Source organism: Cornus florida, unplaced genomic scaffold (assembly GCF_030987335.1).
Source record: "Cornus florida cultivar Cherokee Brave unplaced genomic scaffold, ASM3098733v1 CherokeeBrave_3.0.0_Hap2_Chr01, whole genome shotgun sequence".
Lineage (NCBI taxonomy): Eukaryota > Viridiplantae > Streptophyta > Magnoliopsida > Cornales > Cornaceae > Cornus > Cornus florida.
This window is the reverse complement of record NW_026775571.1, coordinates 80,550,124-80,570,103: the sequence shown is the minus strand read 5'-3', so window position 1 is coordinate 80,570,103 and position 19,980 is coordinate 80,550,124. Positions and strand designations below refer to the sequence as shown.

General features: G+C 36.8%; 2 protein-coding genes across 2 annotated transcripts; both read right to left on the bottom strand.

Moving 5' to 3' along the window:
- Positions 1 to 8,681: 8,681 nt before the first annotated feature.
- On the bottom strand, positions 8,682 to 12,383 carry LOC132275928 (E3 ubiquitin-protein ligase SPL2-like). The gene is made up of 6 exons (XM_059777135.1): positions 12,075 to 12,383; positions 10,550 to 10,654; positions 9,984 to 10,175; positions 9,635 to 9,756; positions 9,342 to 9,464; positions 8,682 to 8,739 (listed from the first exon to the last, which is right to left on the bottom strand). Exons 1-6 carry the CDS (start codon positions 12,381 to 12,383, stop codon positions 8,682 to 8,684), a joined length of 909 nt encoding a protein of 302 aa, XP_059633118.1.
- A 2,369-nt stretch (positions 12,384 to 14,752) lies between these two features.
- LOC132275920 (outer envelope pore protein 37, chloroplastic-like) lies at positions 14,753 to 18,959 on the bottom strand. The gene is made up of 6 exons (XM_059777123.1): positions 18,591 to 18,959; positions 17,626 to 17,703; positions 17,200 to 17,376; positions 16,959 to 17,053; positions 16,027 to 16,147; positions 14,753 to 14,884 (listed from the first exon to the last, which is right to left on the bottom strand). Exons 1-6 carry the CDS (start codon positions 18,957 to 18,959, stop codon positions 14,753 to 14,755), a joined length of 972 nt encoding a protein of 323 aa, XP_059633106.1.
- Positions 18,960 to 19,980: the final 1,021 nt, after the last annotated feature.

Sequence of the window (19,980 nt, the reverse complement as noted above, 5' to 3'; positions counted from 1 at the left end):
GGCAACACATGCCTTTAGCACCCTAGTCAAGGGAAAAGCAAAATTCTCTTGGACAGACACCCACCAGGCAGCTTTTGAATGGATCAAACAAGTATTGTTGTCTCCATAAATCATGCATACCCCGCAAAAAGACCAACCCCTCTTTTTATACATTACCTCTACTCCTCGATCTATAAGAGCGTTGCTGGCATAAGAGGTCAATGGTCAGGAGCGACCGATTTACTACATTAGTCGTTTGATCCGCGATGCCGAAGAGCGATACTCTATCATCGAAAAGCACTGTCTTACCCTGGTCTTCGCAGCACATAAGTTCCGACATTATTTTCTTGCTCATCGCATCATCCTACTCACCAAATGTAATCCCTACAGGCATCTTCTCTTCAAACCTATGCTAATAGGCAGGACTACGCGATGGCTTCTCCCCTTCGCCGAATTTGACATCGTCTGTCATCAACCAAAAGCTATTAAAAGTCAAGCTGTTGCAGACTTATTTGCCCAATTTCCAAATGATGCTCACGAGCCTGTCGCTAAACATTTACCTCTTGACGACCTACTGGTCGCCTCAATTGACCAACCCCAAGAATGACACCTGTCCTTTGATAGGTCTGCGACAGCCAAGGGTGGTGGTGCCAGTATTATACTTTTATGCCCAACATTAACCTCCACTGCTGCTATTAAACTTGATTTCAAATGCATAAATAATGAAGCAGAGTATGAGGCTCTTATTCTAGGGCTCTAGACAGCGCTCGACTGACGAATCTCTTGGATATGTATCGACGGTGATTCTAAATTGATTATCAAACAGACTTCAGGTGATTTTGCAATCCGGAAACCTTTGTTGGCCTCTTACCGCACGATCATCCAAAAGCTTTTACCATGATTCGCTACTGTTCGCCTGGCTCATGTCCCTCGATTTGTCAATCGATACTCTGATGCCCTGGTCACACTCGCTTCAAAGCTTGACATAGCTGGCGATACTCAGTAGATTACCATTCACAAGCAAACATAATCCGCAATAGCTAGCCTCCTTCCCATAGAACATATAGCTGATTGGCGTCACCCAATCATCGATCAAATATAGACGTTCACCGGTTCTTTGCCTCTTGCTCAGCTCAAGAAATTTCATCTCATCCAAGGTATCCTCTACCATCGCTCCCCTTCCGGCATCCTTAGTCGCTGTCTCAGGGATGTCGAGGCTCACAAAGTACTACATCAAGTCCATCAGCAGCATTGTGCCACAACAGACATAGCCCTTTTATCGTCGCCTTCAGCGCCAGGGTTACTATTGGCCCCAAATGTCAAGTCAGGCTGCTGCGTTGCAACGTGCATGTATCGCCTGCCAAAAGTGTCCGAAAACAGCTGAAGTACTGGAACTAGAGTTGGCTTATTGGCGAACTCCTTTCATCCAATATTTTCAGCATGGTCTTTAACCGGACGATCCCACCTTAGCAACAAGGCTCAAACATCAGGCAACCCGCTTCGTACTTACAAATGGTCGATTGTTCCACATCTCTCGGGAAGGGAACCCCTTGGGATGCCTTGCTGGGGTTGAAATACAAGAAGCACTTCATCAAACCCACTCCCTCGAACATCAAGGTGCTTACAAACTGTTTCAACATCTGATTCAGAAGGGGCTGTGCTGGCCAACCATGGAGCATGATGCCAAAGCACATGTTCAACAATGTAAGCCTTGTCAGTATTATCACCATCAAATCCATACCCATCCAACCAGGTTACATCCCCTCGCTGCCCCCTGGCCATTTCATACTTGGGGTTTGGATCTCATCGGCCCAATTAATCATACGGTTCGCCAAATGCACTGGATCCTCACTGCCACTGACTTCTTCTCCAAGTGGGTTGAAGCTGTACCCTTACGACATGCTACAGGCATTGCTGTTGCCTCTTTCATCCGAGAGCACATCATTTGTCATTTTAGCATCCCCGTAATCATCTTGCCAGATAACGCTACACCTTTCGTCAATCATAGGGTCGCCCAGCTCCTACGACAATATAACATCAAGCAGCGCCGATCTTCTGCCTACTACCCCAAGGGAAATGGCCAGGCTGAGGCAACAAACAAATCTCTCCTCTACGGAATGGAGGCTATCCAACTGGGTTGATCAACTACCGTTAGCCTTATGGGCTCATCGCACCTCAAAGAAAAAAGCAACTGGTCAAACTCCTTTCTCTCTCCTCTACGGAATGAAGGCTGTCCTTCCAGTCGAAATTACAATCCCTACTGCCGTTCTAGTAGCTCGCAGCAAAGTTGATCATTTTACTTATCTCGAAGCCTTAGATGAGCGACAGGAATTGGCCATACAACATCATCGAGTCTATCAAAATACTTTAGCCAGAGCTTACAACAAGCATGTCCAACCCCGAGTATTCAAGGTAGGTGATCTTGTTTTGAAAGCTGCTAAACATATTATGCGTCACTTGTCTGCCCAAAATTTACTCCCAACTGGGAAGGGCCTTTTATCATCACAGAAATCCACCCTAGTGGATATTGCCGGTTACATGGTGATGGGTGCAACGCCGAACCTATCAACACTTCCTGGCTAAAGCTCTATCAAAGCTAGTTACATCGTATTGCCATTTATGTAACTTATTGTCTTTTTTTTTCACATTAATAAAAATGCTCATATTTAGCCATGACACTTGATCAAAATATTGTCCTTTATTACTTTACTTCAACTAACTATTACATTGGTCATTCGTTATATCAATCATAAGACAGTAAAATCGAGTCATCGACCCCAAAGTCATTATAAGTCATAACCACAAGCTTTGGCTCCTGCTGCGCCATCACCAATCGCGCTTGAGCCTCTTTGAAATGTTATCTCTCTCTAACAACCCTGGATGTAAGCTCAGCAATTTGTTGGGCCAGAAATGCTCGACCCACTACTCGCTCACATGCTTCGAGTCTGGCTTCAAGCCATTTGATATTTACCCGGTTATCCTTCAGTATTTCAACTAATTCACGACCCTTTGCCACCAAATTCTCAGACCTTCGTCCTTGGGCCACAATAGCAAAAATCTTTAAAATCTTGCCTAGAGCTTCATACCTACATCGCCGAAGAACCAGTTGCCTTCCCCCAATGGCTTGATCCATCGCAGGATGGGCTCGGCCGACTACTTCCAATCAAGGAACATATTCAGCACATATCATTACACCACGCTAGAGTACCTCTGGTTGAACAATCACTTCCTCCACATCAGCCATGGCTCGACTTGTACCTCCTACAAATATTTGATGATCATCATCACTGGCTTTCTTCGCAGAAATTTCCACATTCATTTCCTCACGCTCCACTTTAATCGCAGTTTGGTCTGTTACATTGAAATTTCTCTCGATACCAACATTGCTGTGATTTGCACTGCCTGTTACACTATTTTTCCCACTATCCACTTCCTCGTCGGTCGATCGTTTGTTCACAGCACTGTTTGATCCCTCTACCAACAATAATGGCTGAACTCCTGCCTTATTCATCCCTTCACTTCCTTCAACATCCATATCCTCGATCCTCATAGTATCCCCTGATGTTCGCTCGTCCAACACTTCATCTTCTACAGGGTTTGCCAATGGATGATACTCCAGGAGCAACGGCGCAGGTGCTCTTGGTATCAAAGGCTCCTCAACCTGGGGCATACGGAGTATTCGAACTGGTTGCCTCACTTTCCATTCTGGTCGATCACCTGCCATAGTTTATTTAAAACACCCATCAGTTTTCCCCACAATTACAACCACAAAAAAAAAAATAAAAAAAATGGTTCGAAGTTGGATATTTACCTATCATTACATTCACGGCCGGCGAAGTTGTTGTCGTCATCAACCGCCTTAATATTTCGCTTCTTGACCCTCCAGCCGCCGTAGCTGCTCCTACACTTCCACTAAACACACTTTCACTAGCCGATGGGTCCGCTAGACTATCCGCTTGCGTTGTTTTATCATCACTCACATACACAACCTCCTCTGAACTGACGTTTTCTGATAGATTGATTATAGCTGCCTTTCGTTTACGCCTAACCAAATTTATGAGTGGTTTGTCGCTTTCATCGCTTGACATATCCTTTGCCTATTTTTCGCCACTTCATAACTTAACTGGAACCTCTGATTGGGCCACACTTGGCCCCGCAGTAGTCTGACCTCTAGTCGCTCCGGGATCGACAAAAAACCTAGCCACCACAACCTCCGGCACAGCAGCATATGTCACCTCACCCATTTCTGACGCCAAGGGGGCCATAATCAAGCGATTCCCTCGCACTCCCTTGCGTGGTAAACGCAAGGACACACCATCCTTGTAAATCGTTACAGGTTAACTTGGTTGGGGCATTTGCAAGCAGAATATCTAGAATTTATCCATACACTGCTCCCAGAACAATCGATAGCCCTCTGTAATATCACCCATGCGAGATCAATAAGGAATTATCACATACTCCATACCCTCGTCTAACAAATCATACTGAACTGAGAATTGGTACAATGTTTCTTCCAACTCATCATACTTTTCCACAAGATCACACGCCCCTGGCACACCTTGGTTAAAGCCAAATTGCCTCAACACACGCTTGGGATTGTATACCTTTAGTACGTCACCCAGCTCAAATCGCCCAAATAGATAGCATGGCGTCACCGTCAGTGCAAAAGACTGTTTATCACGATCGCAGGGCTCCTGCCTAAGGTTGAAAACCCTTGAATCCTCCCAGTACAATGGTACATCGATTACTCCAGCCACTTTGTCCTTATACGGCCTGAACATAAATTTGGGTTCTGAGTCGATCACATTACTTAACGAAACTTGCCATGTGCGACCAATCCAACGTTTTCCTCGCACCCCTTCAGGGTCTCCCAATTCTAAAGGCAAGGGACCATAGGAGGGAAACCGCTCATACAAGAACATCTGTAGAAACCCAGTGGCTAAGTACAACACCATAGGATATCGCCCCACCGATCGCGTGCAATCTTCTGCCACCATGTCCAACCGATTGTATAATGTCCCTAAATATAGAGGTTCTAAGGGGAGCGCAACACCACTGGCTATCTTGATAGCAATCTGGCACCACCTGCTTAGTGGGGCATCATCCGGGGTCCCAGGAAAAATATACTTCGACAGCCAGCACAGTACATACGCCGCTAGTTCTGTAGGATGTCCAATTTTATCCCCGTCGATCGTTGGGCGCTGTGATTTCTTGCCTTTAAAATAAGGTTGCAAATCTTTAAAAAAATACCGTATCCAAGCCCCAGTTGTACTTTTTCTAGCACCTTCGCTCTTTTTCTCGCGCCGGCCACCCTTTGGTCCAAAAAAGGATCCATAATTTTTTGTTCTTTCTAAACCCTCCTCCAAAACCTCAAGGATGGCTTGTTCCGCCACATCTAACTTGAGAGGCACTGAAAATTTTCCACCAATCACATGTAGACCCAATGGATGAACAACATCCTCAAAGGTCGGCGTAAACTCGCCCCACTTTGTGACAAATGTATGGGTCGCACTACACCATCGCGACAACAACAAATCCAATCCAGCAGTATCTCTAGGAATTCTTTATGGATTTATTTCGTCTGAGCTAAAATATTTTGGTTATATGATTCAATCCTCAACAATAGCTAATCTGTTAGTTTTGCTTTTATTTTGAGTAAAGTTGATCTGTTGAAGAACAAGTTTGGGTTTGATGATGCGTTCAATTACAAAGAAGAGCATGACTTGGATGCAGCTTTGAAACAGTCAGTACTTTTATTTTTCATATTGAAGTCCAAAATTTTGCCAAGGGCATGACTTAGAGGCCTTGTGAGTTAGTCATTCTGTTACATATCCATTGCTTGTAAAAAGACATATGCCATCAGTTGTGACAATGACTTGCACTTGTCCTTTTGATCTTTTACTTAGATGGTTGGTGGTCACATAGAACTCTAGAATAAATACCGACTTAAAATATTTTGAATTTTGGTTTAAAACATGTATAGAACAAGAAATTAAGCAAGTGCAGTAAAAGAAATCAACAAGAAAGAGGGCAGAAATTTTTGATTTCAGTAATTTGTGATCATCTATATAGTTGAACAATAAAATTATTTGTATAGGTTATATTATTTGTACTAATGTTTGTCCCTCTAATTGCGAATCTGAGATTGGTTTTACCAGGAATCATTTTACTCAAAAAAAAAAATTTTGATAAGTCATTTTACTCAAAAATTTTAAATTGTAGTATCAGATTATAATATTTGAAAATTTGTTTTAAAGCATGCAAGAAACAAGAAATTAATAACAAGAACAAAGTAGAGGACTGTATTATATGGTTCATCGGTTGGCCAACATTATCTGGGCAGCTTCCTTTATCACACAAAAGAGTCCGCAAGCTATTTCATCTCAACTCTCTTTATTCTTCAGCTTTAGCTACGCATCTATTTCATCTCAACTCTCTTTATTCTTCAACTTTTGCTATGCATCTGTATCGTTGTGGCAATATAAAGGTATATCCTCTAAACATCAGATTGAAAAGCAAAATTGAACGATTAAGGATACAAGACATCTCATACTTGTAAACTAAAATTCTTGAAAATTAGATTTAAAGGATAGTACCACCATAATAATATAAAACTATTTCAACATTAGCACTATTTCAATTAATCATGTCCCTGCATATGTAAAAAAAATAAAAAATAAAATAACATAAAATTACAAGGGGTTATTGCAAAACGCTAAAAGTCATACGGGTTAATGCAATTCGCCCATTATAATATTAATAATAGTATTCGGATTATAGATGCTTTTTTAGCTTCACTAGAACTGGCTTTGCTGATTTTATTTATTTTGGGTGAAAAGGGGGTCCACAGGATTCGATTCTAAACAACAACTAATTTCTATTTATTTATTTCTTTATTTATTTTGAATATAAGGTTGATCTACTGAAGAACAAGTTTGGGTTGGATGGGGCTTTCAATTACAAGGAAGAGGACAACTTGGATGCTGCTTTGAAAAGGTCAGTACCTACATTATGCATATGAAATTCTAAAATATTGCTTTGAAGCTCAAGGCCAGGGGTCAGGTGCCTTGTGAATGAGTTGTCCTGTTGTGTTATAAGTATACTTTTCTTTGCAAATTCATCATTCTAAATGGGCTAAAATGGCTTTTGTAGAAATACCTATGTTGCTTTAATTAAAAATCCGAAAGTGATTGAATTGTATGGTACTAGCATTCATGGAAATCATTTTAGCTAAAAGTTAACGGTAGACTGTCCCATAGAACTTTAAATATCAAATTATAGCATTAGCAGCTTTTGGTTTAAAGAATGAATGAAAGAGAAAGTAGTCATAGAGGTAGGAAGAAAAAGAAAAGGAGCAAGAACATCTTTGAACTAAAGATGTTACTGCTTTGTTATATAAGGCCGACTAATTAGGCCTATAGGTTAAAGTGAAACAGTTTGGTCATTAATGGTCTGACGTGGGATCCTGTTTTAGGCCCCACTTCAGATTATCAATGACTGTTTCACTTTGACAAATAGGCTTACCCAGTCGGCCTGAATATCACGACTCTTCATAATAACATAGTAGTAATGTCTCAGGCAATCATTATATGTGTGTTGCAGATATAATTCAAACACTGAACACAGTCAGTGACTAATTGTTGTGAATAATAACTTTATTCACGGCCGCATTTGCTCTGTGCGGAATGCTCTCCCAATATGCCGAATGTGCGAGTGAGTTGCTATGGAAGGATTTGCGGTTTCCGAGCAAATTCTTGGATTTTGTTCTGCCTCATGTCAGAGAAGGAAAAGTAGTGTATGTGGAAGACGTTGCTCAAGAACTTGATGAGAGTGAACCTGCATCTCTTGTAGGACTTTTTAATGGGCGCAGTGTTCTTTTACAATTAATTGTAGTTGCTCATGAATGATTCCACGTTCTGGTGGTTATCTTTTTGTATGTGCATTGTAGCAAATAATATTATCTGGATTTTCCCTTGGTTTCCAATCCATGGCTGATGATAGGGCTGAGCTGTTTTACTTTTATTGACAAGTGGCCACAAGAGTGGTACGTGAAAATATAAAGGGTAATTTTGACAAATCGTTAGTTTTTTTTTCTTTTTTCATGTCCACCTCGGACTTGCAAAATACATGACCGTGGAAAAAGGTGGTTTTTAACTCCATTACTCTGCAACAAGCCATTCAAAAATCCATATTTATGTAACTATCCTTAAATAAAATTTATTCTAATTTTAATTCTTAAATTTCCTACACCCTACCAAGGGGAAGTCAATCCCCGCTGCCTCCTTGAAAGACCCTAGGAATCTTTCCATTTTGATTCGTCAATTTGTATTGATGTTAATGAATCATTCATTCTAATCGCCATTTTATAGAAAAATTTATTTATAGAAATCGATATTAATATATTATTTATATTAAATAATATATAAAAATTTAAATAATATGTGGCCTTTGTTTGATCAATTATCGTGAAAACAAAATTTATTTATTTTTATAATGTTATTATACTATATATATATAATGAGATAATCTTTCTCAATGTTTGAGTGGGTTATCTCCACCCTCCACAGCACAATGTGAAGCCCAGTGAAGCCCAGTTGCACCGTGTAAGGCTGTGAAGCCCAGTTGCACCGTGTAAGGCCCAAAATCTAACCGGGCTCATACGCGATGTTGAGCTGGCCTTGTAAGATAGGGAGTTTGGCGGCTCATCTACCAAAATCTGCAAGAGCAATGCGTGGACTATTTGTGCTTTTGTTAGTTGAACTGCCGTTTAACGCAATTTTTCATTTGATTAATAATAATAGTTTTTAAATTCTTTTTATTATTAAAGTATTTTTAATAATTATCAAACACATCTAAACTAATTTTTAAAATAAAATTTATATAAATATACTTTTTCACATTGGTCCAATGCTGATGCTAATGGTCTACTCTACAGCAAAATTGAAAAGACAAATTTGCTAATGTCTATGTTTACCCAAAACGAGCTAAAAAATTTAGCTTTGAAAGGTCTCTATAAAAACTAAAATTGAAAACTATTAAAATGCTTTTAATTTAATAGTTACCCAATATAACATAATTTTAAATAAAAAAAATTTATATAAATATACATATTCACATTGGTTCAATGCGAATCGTCTACTCATTGCAGCAAAATTGAAAAGACACAATGTACCTACATTCTCAGCGTTGTCTCCATGCTTTCCACTTCCTGACAACAAAATAATCGTTTTCGGACCAAATTTAGTACCTAAATTCGTCTCAATGATCCATATATATATATATATATATATATATATATATATATATAATGTTTCTTGCAGCATTATTATTCAATATTAGTACCAGAATATATATACACATACCTCACACCAGCATAGGTAAAGAATCCAAGTCCCAAATTTCCAAAGATAACGCCTAAGTTTTGAAGAACCCTGCTTCGTGATGAAACCTTTTCCACCAACTCATCCTTACTTCTAAAATTAGTCCTGCAAAAGCAAAGTAATACCAGCAAGTATGAGAGCATAAAGCCATTACTAAAATAAAGCTACGTTTGAAAGCACCAAATTGGCGCTCAGGAGTTCCAATTCGAAGAACATTAACACGAATGTTAATTTCGTTAAACCTAACATAAGACTTTTCAAAAGCAACCCCTTACAAGAAAAATTCAATGTCTTCACAGCGGCTAATGACAAGGACTCCATTTTCACGACGGCACATGCCCACTGCACTGATACGCTTTCCAATTGGAAGAATTTCATCTTCCCGCCACTGACAAACCTACAAAGGAAGAGAGAGTGCATGTGATTATTAGCAGGGGAAAAAAAACTCAAGAATATTAGGATCTGTTTGGTTTGCAATTCTGAAAACAGTTCTCAGAAACTCAAAAATAAAGAATAGTTTTCAGAGAATTATAAAACTGAAAATAGAAAACTGTTTCCATGGTTCCAAACCAAGCATATACCTTTAGTTTTCTTATAAGGAGATAGAGGGAAACTGAAACGTACAGGGAACCCATGTTTACTGGGTTCTGAGATGTCTTTAATCGAACGATTGACCGGCTCGCACGTTCCATAGTTTGTCTCAAGAGGTATTACATCACTCAACATGCGAGGATAGGGACCTGACATGAAATCCAGATTCACAACAACGTAATCCGAAGGAGGCTTTTGACGACCTTCAACAAGAATAAAAGGGACCTGCACAAAAGTTGGAGCCAAAACCAGGTACACAAAATTAATCAAATATGGAAGGCAGTATGTTCCATTCACCAGATATTTACATATTTTAGAAAGCCTTTGGAGTGTCCAAATAATACTTCCGTATATATATACTATAAATATACTAGGCAACATTTTTTTTTTTAGTTGATACTCACACACACGTATTTTTTTTGAGTTTTTCTATTTCATCATATGTCTAATAGATCTCAAATTAGTAATCTTTGCATTATGAAGTCTAAGGTTTAACTACTCTTGGGTGCAAATAATTCCTTGTAGTGAGAGAGGGAGGGGTATCAAATAGGGGGGGAAAAAAAACAAAGAGGATTTCAACAGTGGAATTACGAACATACCTTTGTAAATGGAACCCAAACACGTTTTTTATGAAATTCCTCCATGCGAGTGCTCAATTCAGAAATTGGCAGAAATAAGTCTCTCCAATCTTTAGAGAAGTACTTCTATATGGAGAGGAAAATAGCACAATAATCAGTGAAGGTACGGATTTAAAAAGATTCAAATGTATTCAATGAAAATAAAAAGATTAAAATGCATGATAATAAAATAATACAAACTATATTTATGTATGTGCCTTTTTTTTCCTCTCTTTTGTTACCAAAAAGAACTAAAAGGGAATTTCAATTAAAGAAAAGTAGACGGTCTAACAAAATCCTCTCCTGCGCTATAGGAGGACCTGTCCGAGCCGAAATTAAAAAAGTAAAACTTTAGCAAAACTTTTGTATATACATACAAAATAAGGAGAAAATTGAGATGTATGTTAGGAAAATGTTGTGATGCGAAGTCAACTTCCCAACATTTTCCAAACATGTATCCCAAAGTAACGAGAAAGTTGACATGTACAATAAGGAGAAAGTTGGATGTAATATATTTATTTATGTATTTGTATAATAAGTAACTTAATGGAGTGAATTTTATTGTCTCAGGATTAATGGTTAGGGCGCGTATATCGCCAGGGATGTGTAGCTAAATATAGTGTAGTTGTGTGCCCTGGTAGGTTTAGGAACTCATGCCCACTATATGTGTGTTTTGCATGTTGCCTACCATTTAGGTTGAGGCAACTCTATAGTCTAGTGACGGCAAAGACAAATTACATTTGAACTTGGCCCGCCTAAATCTAGAAAGGAAGCTCATCACCACTCTCCAGGTAGTTGATGAAGTCTAGAAAGGTTTGCCATGGACGACTTGTTTGGGTAGTAGCGACGTAGTGAACGACACCGGCTCGAACAGAACGGAGGACTGTAAAAAAACCAAAATTTTTGTATATACATACAAAATAAGGAGAAAGTTGAGACATACGTTAGGAAATTGTTGTGATGCAAAGCCAACTTCCTAACATTTTTCTAACATGTATGGAGAAAGTTGGATGTAGTGATGCAAAGCCAACTTTCCAACATTTTCTAACATGTATGAAGAAAGTTAGATGTACACGTACTTGCCAGCAACGTTGTGAACGCGACCAGCTCAAACTTCTGCAGTGTTGGGGAGGATTTTGTTCCATCATTGAAATTCCCTTTTTAATGTGTTTGGTAAATATATTTATATATATATGGAGAGAGAGATTTTGGGTTAGTGCCAAAACTCAAATTTGGAGCTTTTAAGGCAAGGCGCATTAATGTGAAACAAATCAAAACTAAACTCTTACATTGGGCTTACCAGTTAACCCAAAAAAAAAAACTCCTACATTATACTGTATGTATATGTTTACATCACGTCAGCCCTATTAACGTAAAATTAGTAGAATTTGTCATTACTCTGTGTATGTATATATATATTATTATATAGAATCGCATAGTTTTTATAATTAAACATGAAGATATATGCAACAATATTGTTTAAAATTAGATAAGTACACATACGTACATAGAAAGTTCTATGAATCGCAACAGCTGCCTTGCCGGACAAGGAAATACAGTAATGATCGGCGGACTTGGCCTCAACTATACCGCGAACGAAGACGAGCCTTCCAGCAGTGGAGCGGGAGCTGTCAAGGAGGGATTGTAGATCAGATATGGCAACAGATTCGACTTCGTCCATTATTTTGGGCTTCAAATGCTCAGTGTAAAACCGTGATAACTCGAAGCACGGCCATGCCGCCAAAGTCATAGCCAACCCCGCTACGATTGCACCGTTGCCGGCTTTTCCAACTGATTCCTTCGGCGCCGCCGGCATCTTTTCTTAATCTCTTCTTATAGTATGTATCTATCTTTTTGTGTGCACATGCGTCTATATATATATTATTTATATATAGGAGTAAAACATAAATAAATATATTAATTTTTTAATATTATATATTTCCTTCTCTAACTAGATTTCCTTATATATTAATATAATTTTTAGGAAAAAAATTTAAATTAATAGAAGAGTTTTAAATTGGAAACTCAATTGAATTAGTAGAAAAATTTTAAATTGGAAATTCAATTGTCATTTTATTTTAGTTAAAATTAAAATTAGTTATTTTGCTTAATTAAAATTAAAATTGAAATACTTGTACTTTCAATAATATAATAGTATAGATATAAAAGACGAGTCCCTACTATGTTTGATTAGTAAGAAAATTTTTATTATAAAAAAGTTAGATAATTATGAAAAGTAATTTTGTTTCAAGATTTTAATTTTCCTTTCCCCTTTTTTATTTTCTTTATTATAAGAAAGTATATATATAAAAGACTCCCTACTATGTTTGATTAGTAAGAAAATTTTTAGGGAGCTCGATTTTAAGCTTGAATAGTATAAAGGGCATAATTGTAAGGTTCATAAATTTTTCTTAAAAAAAAATATTTTTTAAAATAAAATATATATTTTTATAAAAAAGTTAGGTAATTATGAAAAGTAATTTTGTTTCAAGACTTTCGTCTTTATTATAAGAAAGTTAGGTTGTTATGGAAAGTAAAATTTTATGAAATTTTGTTTAAATTTTTTTTATTTCCTTTATTTTATAAGTGCATCTCCAATGGTCCTCACTTAAGGAATCAATCATATATTAAGTAAGTTTGTAAAAAACGAAAACAAAAAAAAATTTAAAAAAAATCTACTTAATTATGCATATTTTAAAATATGCCAATTTTTTCAAACTATTAAGTTTGACAATCAACTTTATCAAACGTACTAATTACAAAAGTGTACAAAAATACTATTTAGACTCCTTAATGGTCCAAAACGCCCTTATCTCTTTCAAAAAAAAAAAAAATCTAACAAGCAATAATTGGAGCTTGATTGAGCTTACTTCGAATGAAACATAAATCATTTCATACCCCCACACAAGCAATTATATAATTTTACTATGTCACTACGTGAAGCTTGACTAGACCGTTATAACTTCAAGCCAGAACAAAGAAGTAGAGGCAATAACCATATCACCCCACAGGAGCATTGCTCCTATGGATGTGAGCGCGCGCGCACTCACACAAGCTTCAGCCAAACTCTTGATATAGACTGCTAGAGGTAAAAAATTAAAAAAAAATTTACACATCATCCGTAACAGTGTATATTTTACACAAACGAATATTTTAACATACTGCTGCCGAAGATTCTCTTAGAATGTTATAAAAAGTAATTCTTAGAAAGTTATTCTTTTAGGCTTACCAAGCCAAGCTTATAAAGTGTTCTTACAATTTCCATTTCCTTTCTGTACTTGCAATTTCCATCTAACCAGCCTAAGGGATCTTAGAAGCTGCTTGGCAATAGTCTATTTTATCAACAGTGAAAAAAACCATAGAATAGAATGTCTACAGGCTACAGCTCAATGTGGTCAAAAAGTGTGAGATTCTATTTGGGGGGACTCCAGAAGCTCACAAGGTGTTTGAGCCCATCAAATCTAATTGAGTTTTAGAAGCTCTCACCACAGGCCTCATTGCATGTGAGTTCAAGCATATTTTTTCTTTCTCTGCTGAAGCTTCCGAACCTTAGAAGCAATCACTTCATTTAGAGTAAACAGGCCGGACACAAAACTGGATCGGATTTCCCTTTCTTCACAAAGATCGATGACTAACATTGCCTTCTAAATTTCGGTCCCATTTTAAATTTCAAGACACTTCTAGCCGTCTCCAACGCGAGTCCAACTATCCGACACCGCCACGACACTCCCAAGAGACGTGTCAATGCTTTCTAGCTCAGAACTTTTAGAAGCAATTACTTCATTTAGAGTGAACACAACACATAAAACTGGATTGGATTTCCCAGAACTTTAGAAGCAATACTTCTGTGAAAGATGACCAGCATTGCCTTCTAAATTTCGATCTCATTTTAAGCAAGCCATTGTGATACACTGCATGATATTTAAATTTATCGTCTGTAATTCATGACCTTATGAACACGATGTTGAAAAGCACTGACATGATACAAACCTAACACTGTCCTCAAAACTCAAACATGCATTCAAATTCTTGGTAGCTTGAGCTTTTACCAATACCATTATGACACAAAGTTGATAAAAAAAACCATTAAGGTTTGTAACCCAATCAACTCCCGTACATATTAAGCCTATCTTTGCCCTCTCAAAAAAGGTGGAGATGCAACCAACATCATTAAAACAAACAGACTCATATATCCCACCTCTTCTTCACACGGAACATCAACGCGGATGATCTGATATCATCTTGTGGCACTTGGAGCATGAACCGAGCTTTCATCTTCAGGGGAGCTGTCTTTGTGCTGCCACCTTCATCTCCAACCTGAGACCAAGACAAAATGAAATCAAGAGTGAACTCTCAAAGCCTGCTTATTTCAGATTTCTACAAATAGATTTTTGTTCTCCAGTAATTAAAACCAGAAAACTGTGAGAATGCATTTGAACAATTATTTTCTAAAAGCAAAATGAGACCTAGTTACAAATAACATTATTTTAGATAATTTTATGAAAACTAGTCACTCTCGAGAGTTTCTGAAAATTATTGTCAAATAATGAAACAAAAAAAAGGCTTCAATTTCACGAAAATGAATATCAAAGGATTCAGTGAAACTAGAAGGGGAACATGCGCAGCAAACTTATACTCAGCCAGGAACATGTTCAAACATTTTTGGATCTTGCATTTAAATTTTCTTTTCCAATACATGGATGCCCAAATTCGGAGGAAGGAAATGCCGTCTCGAAATCAGTATAAGATTAATTTAGTTTATTCATTTTTATTTCGAGCACTTCAGCCAAGTCATTCATATACTTGCACTTTGAGAAGACACCAAACAGAACAGCCAATTTAACTAGAAAGCCGAATACATTATCTATAACTAACAAAAATCCAAACCGATTAGGCCAGGTCTTTAACAAAGAAATAATAAATTATATGCTAGCACTCTTGGGTCGGTGGAAAGGATGGGTTTTACAGAGGAAACATCAATATCTTCTTTTTTTCTTTTACTTTCTTTGCCATGTATACTTCTAAGGCACCAGAAAAATATAAGGCACTGTGAGGGAAGAAGAGTTTACTCTTAGTGGAAAGCCAAGACAGTAAAAATGATCACCATACAGTCGGTCTAAAACATCACTAATTGAGACAGTGCTTAAAAAGAAAGAAAGCACAGATAGCAACAACAACAATAATAGTCAAAGGAAAATTTTTAACCATCAACATATATACTTTTGAGAGTTTTCAAAGCTTATCAAGAGAGAGAGTTCAGAACCTAGCAGTCAATTTTGAGCCTAACGGCCTTAAGATTGGCATGTTACTACAATATTCTAGTCATCCACAGTAGTAAACAAGAGACACTAATTTTAAATGTTTTCAATATACATCTCAAGAAACAACTATAAGAATGAAATCAAAACTATATTTACTAAGTGCAAAAAGCTAATCTGTAAAACAATAAAAGCACTTACACATAAAGATGCCCAACCACGTCGCACTTCTGAATTATAACTAGCTTTGAATTTGAAGTCTTTGCCAACTGTGTGCTTGTACACTGTACTCCAGTAGTTTGAATCAAAATTGTACCAGTAGCTAGCAATAGAATTATAAAAGTAATTACAAACTCAGACTTAATCTTAAACAACACCTACAATTATCGATTCGCAAGAGACAAGGCAATACCAATTAATAACAAAACAACCTAATTTAAGTTCATGTCCACATGCAACTACTATAATCGTTGACATAGCTTAATTTAATAACTTATTTATGTTATCATTTCTAAGTAATATTTGAGTACTTTAATTTTGTCAACTTAAAGCCATAAAAAAAAAAAAATTAAAGACCAAGCCCTCCCAAAAAGAAAAAAGAAAGGAAGAACAAAAACATGCATACATTAGATGGTTAGCATAGGATGATTTGATCTAATATGCACATGAATTGACAAAAATATTTAGTTACTTAATAGCCCATTTACTTCAGCCTTCTGTTCTATGTTAAACTTGAAACATACCATTTTCAAGTCAGACATCTTTTCGCATGGTCAATTTACATAATATCCCCGGTTCTTTAACTCACTGCATTAGAGACTAGCATGTATCACAGTCCATAAAGTACATAGCTCAGTAGCATTGTATGACTGTTTCACATAGTTTCATTGGTTCAGATAATTCAAAGAGATGAATTAGTAGGTGTGTCAATTCTTACAAAAATAAAATAAGTAGGTCCACCAAATTGGATCAAACCTACAACAGCTCACGAAATTGTGATTCTATGGTGGTTATTAACTTTCTGCCCCTTCAAAAGAGATGCTTGCAGAAATAGAAATAGGAGTTTGAGATTTAAATATCGCAAACATTTATGCAAGTCGGTGTACTTATACACACACACACAGAGGTTTCACCTCAAATTGTCGTAAGGACCAAACTGAACCTTAAAAGCAAAGAATAATCCATTAGGTCGAAGTGAAATGCTTGGAATAATGGCCATTTGTTCATCCTGCAATAAATTCAAAATGTTCATAACAAAATTTAGCTATCAAGTGATAGTCACACGTAATAAAGAGATGGATCAAAAGAAGGGATGAGAGTGAGAAACTCATAGAAAATGCATCTGCATCGGATGAAAATATCTAAAGATACTACCTTATAGCAGTATCTTAGCTTCAAGTTTTGATTAGCATATTGAGCAGTACAAACCCCATTTGGAATATGACCTTTAAGGACCCCATTAATAGACAGCATTCTCTCAGCTTCCTCGTACTCCTCCTCTTTCTCTGCCAATGTAACTTCACCAAGAGGAAATTTAAAGTTTGCTCTTGGCTGCAAGCACCAGCAAGGCAAATAATGGTTTCAGAACCATAGTATGCTATTGTTCTTAACGCAGTGAAGTAAAGCTACGCAAACAATTTTACAAAACGTAAGTGCGAAGGGTGCAACTTGAAGTGTGCTATCAACAACACAAGGTAGACAAGCCAAGAAAAAAAATGGCATCACTACGAATGGCCCACAACTACCTCAAAAGTGAATGTGTAATCCTGTTCTACACCATATGCAAATAATTATTCTCACCAAAGAAGCAGATGGCAGTCCAATTTTATAGGCTGGACCAGCAATATCAGCACCAACTGACAACTCCAGTTGTTGTGCCTAAAGAAGAAATAAGATATTGTAAGAGATTGTTTAGATATAACTCTAATTAAAGAATTACCATTATATGATTCAAATTTATTTAGAGGGGACAGCTTTACCATGAAACTTCATTCTGTAAGTTGCACCTCGAAGAAATCAATGTGAATGATGCCATGAATGAAGTTAATCTAACTACGGTTATGCAAGTTTGAAACTTTATATAAATAACACTAGAAAATTTTCAACAGACCTCCATGAAAAGTTAAAAGGGATTATAATATATAAAATTCATCCATAATAAGGGGATCCTAGTGAACCAACTTCACCATTGTGGGGAAAAAAAGCTTTATAAATATGGAGTAGAAATATTGAAGATTTTGTAAAAATCGTTATAAATGGTTCAAATATGCAACCGTCAGCCCCAAAATCAGAGTCCCATCAACCACATCTAGACCAAAGATTGTGTAGTAAATGAACATTGCTACTTATATTGGAATACACCGAAACCAGCATCATGATAAGTTCCAAACTATTACAAAGAAACCACATCGAGCAACAGATAAAACCTTTCCTTGTTGAATGAATTTTGCAGGGCAGCGTTAGAATTCTCATAAGTTAGATTTCTCTGACCTTAATTTATTGTTGGCTAATGTGTGATGGAATTTCCAGTTTTCAGTTCTATCAGTGCCATAAAGTTAAGAATCACGTGCAGGTGGAGAAACAAGAAGGTAGAATTTAATATAAACATTTTAAATTGCTTGCTAAAATCAATTCATTCAGGCTGTTGCCATCCTCCTTTAACAAAATTCACAAAGAGAGACCACAAAGTAGACCAATCGATAAAGCAATTCGAATTCAATGTTTCAAACATGAACATATATATAGTAAGAGAGTGTAGGAAGGACAATCACATCATGAGCAGCTCTTATCTGCAAACGGCGACCTACATCCAGACACCCTTTGACAAAAGCGTTCTTATCTTCGAGACCGTAGCGGAGCGAGAGGCGGTTGGAGGTAAGGGCCACTTGGGGCTGGAAGATCTCGCCCTTGATGTTGTTCTGAAAACAGAGCTTTAGCTTTGCAAAGTCTTCAAACAACTTGCACGACATCTTGTGCAAGAAGATGGAGCTCACACTGTTGAACTCGGAAGTGACTCTTATTCTCGGTCGCCAGGGCAATCGTAAGAAGCCGCCGCCCTGGGACGGCAGAGGAGGACCGCTGGCAGTTGCCGGTGGATGAAGTGAGTTAGGGTTTTGTGGAGTTGATTTCACCATTGTCTAACTATATCTTTCTGTTACGTTTCAGAGTTTAGAGAGACAATGAGGAGGGAGGTGAGGAATCTGAAGATAGAGATTTGAATTCTTCTTCTTTTATTGCGATTTTAAGCGGGCGATTCAAATTTTGAAATTTGATACCAAATTACCTAAATGAAAATGGGGACTCGATGCGAAATTTTGGTGGTTCATGTTATTATACAATGTTATTAACATGTTCATTTAAAATACATTTTATTTATTATTATTTTTTTTTAATCCTTGTAATGGTTAGTAGGTTGGGAAGGGAAAGGGAACACAGGTAACATTATTGAGGTAAACAAAACTTTACCCCTTTTTTCTTTTTTCTTTTTTTCTTTTTCTTATGTCTAATAAATAGTAGCATACACGAGGTCCAACCATCTTAAACGAATTTCCTATATAATTTAGTGTCCCTTCATCATCTATATAATGTGCTATTAATGATAAATAGCTTAATTTTGTCTTCATAAACCATTTTTTTCTTTGTGTAAGTTGTTTAAAAAAATTAAGATATAATTTTAACTAATTTTCTAAAAAAATTCTAAATTGAGGATTAAACCTGCTTGTATATTGTACACATATGGCTATTAAAATTGTTACAACTTTCTCTAACATAAAGTTGTGAGCCAAAATAAAATATTGTCAAAATATATTGTACACTATCCAAATTAAATGATTATACAAGATAAGTTGGCAAAATATTGTGTTTTGGTTAGCCACTTGTGTTCAAGAGAAAAGTATAAGCAATAAAAGTTGATAAATTATCCTTCTTTTCTTTCTCTACCTCCTTTTTCTTTTAAAGATAAAAGTTGATAATATTTAAGTATTTAATAAAATAATTTAAAAAGCTTGTCTTCTAACAATTTATAAACCACTTTTGAATTTCTTCATCAGTTACAAAATACTTTCGTAATATGATGATTACCAATTAATTTATCTTAAACTCTTGTGCAGTTGTGTGCCTTCTATTGTGGATAATCAACGATCCGATTGTTATTGA

Excerpts from the sequence above, each read along its gene's own strand:
- LOC132275928 (XM_059777135.1), bottom strand. The coding sequence starts at position 12,383 with ATGCCGGCGGCGCCGAAGGAATCAGTTGGAAAAGCCGGCAACGGTGCA. Across the intron at positions 10,176-10,549 it reads TTTGGGTTCCATTTACAAAG|GTCCCTTTTATTCTTGTTGA; the intron begins GTATGTTCGTAA and ends ACTTTTGTGCAG. Across the intron at positions 9,757-9,983 it reads CCAGTAAACATGGGTTCCCT|GTTTGTCAGTGGCGGGAAGA; the intron begins GTACGTTTCAGT and ends CTTCCTTTGTAG.
- LOC132275920 (XM_059777123.1), bottom strand. The coding sequence starts at position 18,959 with ATGGTGAAATCAACTCCACAAAACCCTAACTCACTTCATCCACCGGCA. Across the intron at positions 16,148-16,958 it reads GGTCCTTACGACAATTTGAG|CTACTGGTACAATTTTGATT; the intron begins GTGAAACCTCTG and ends TTCTATTGCTAG. Across the intron at positions 14,885-16,026 it reads GTGGTTGGGCATCTTTATGT|GTTGGAGATGAAGGTGGCAG; the intron begins GTAAGTGCTTTT and ends TCTTGGTCTCAG.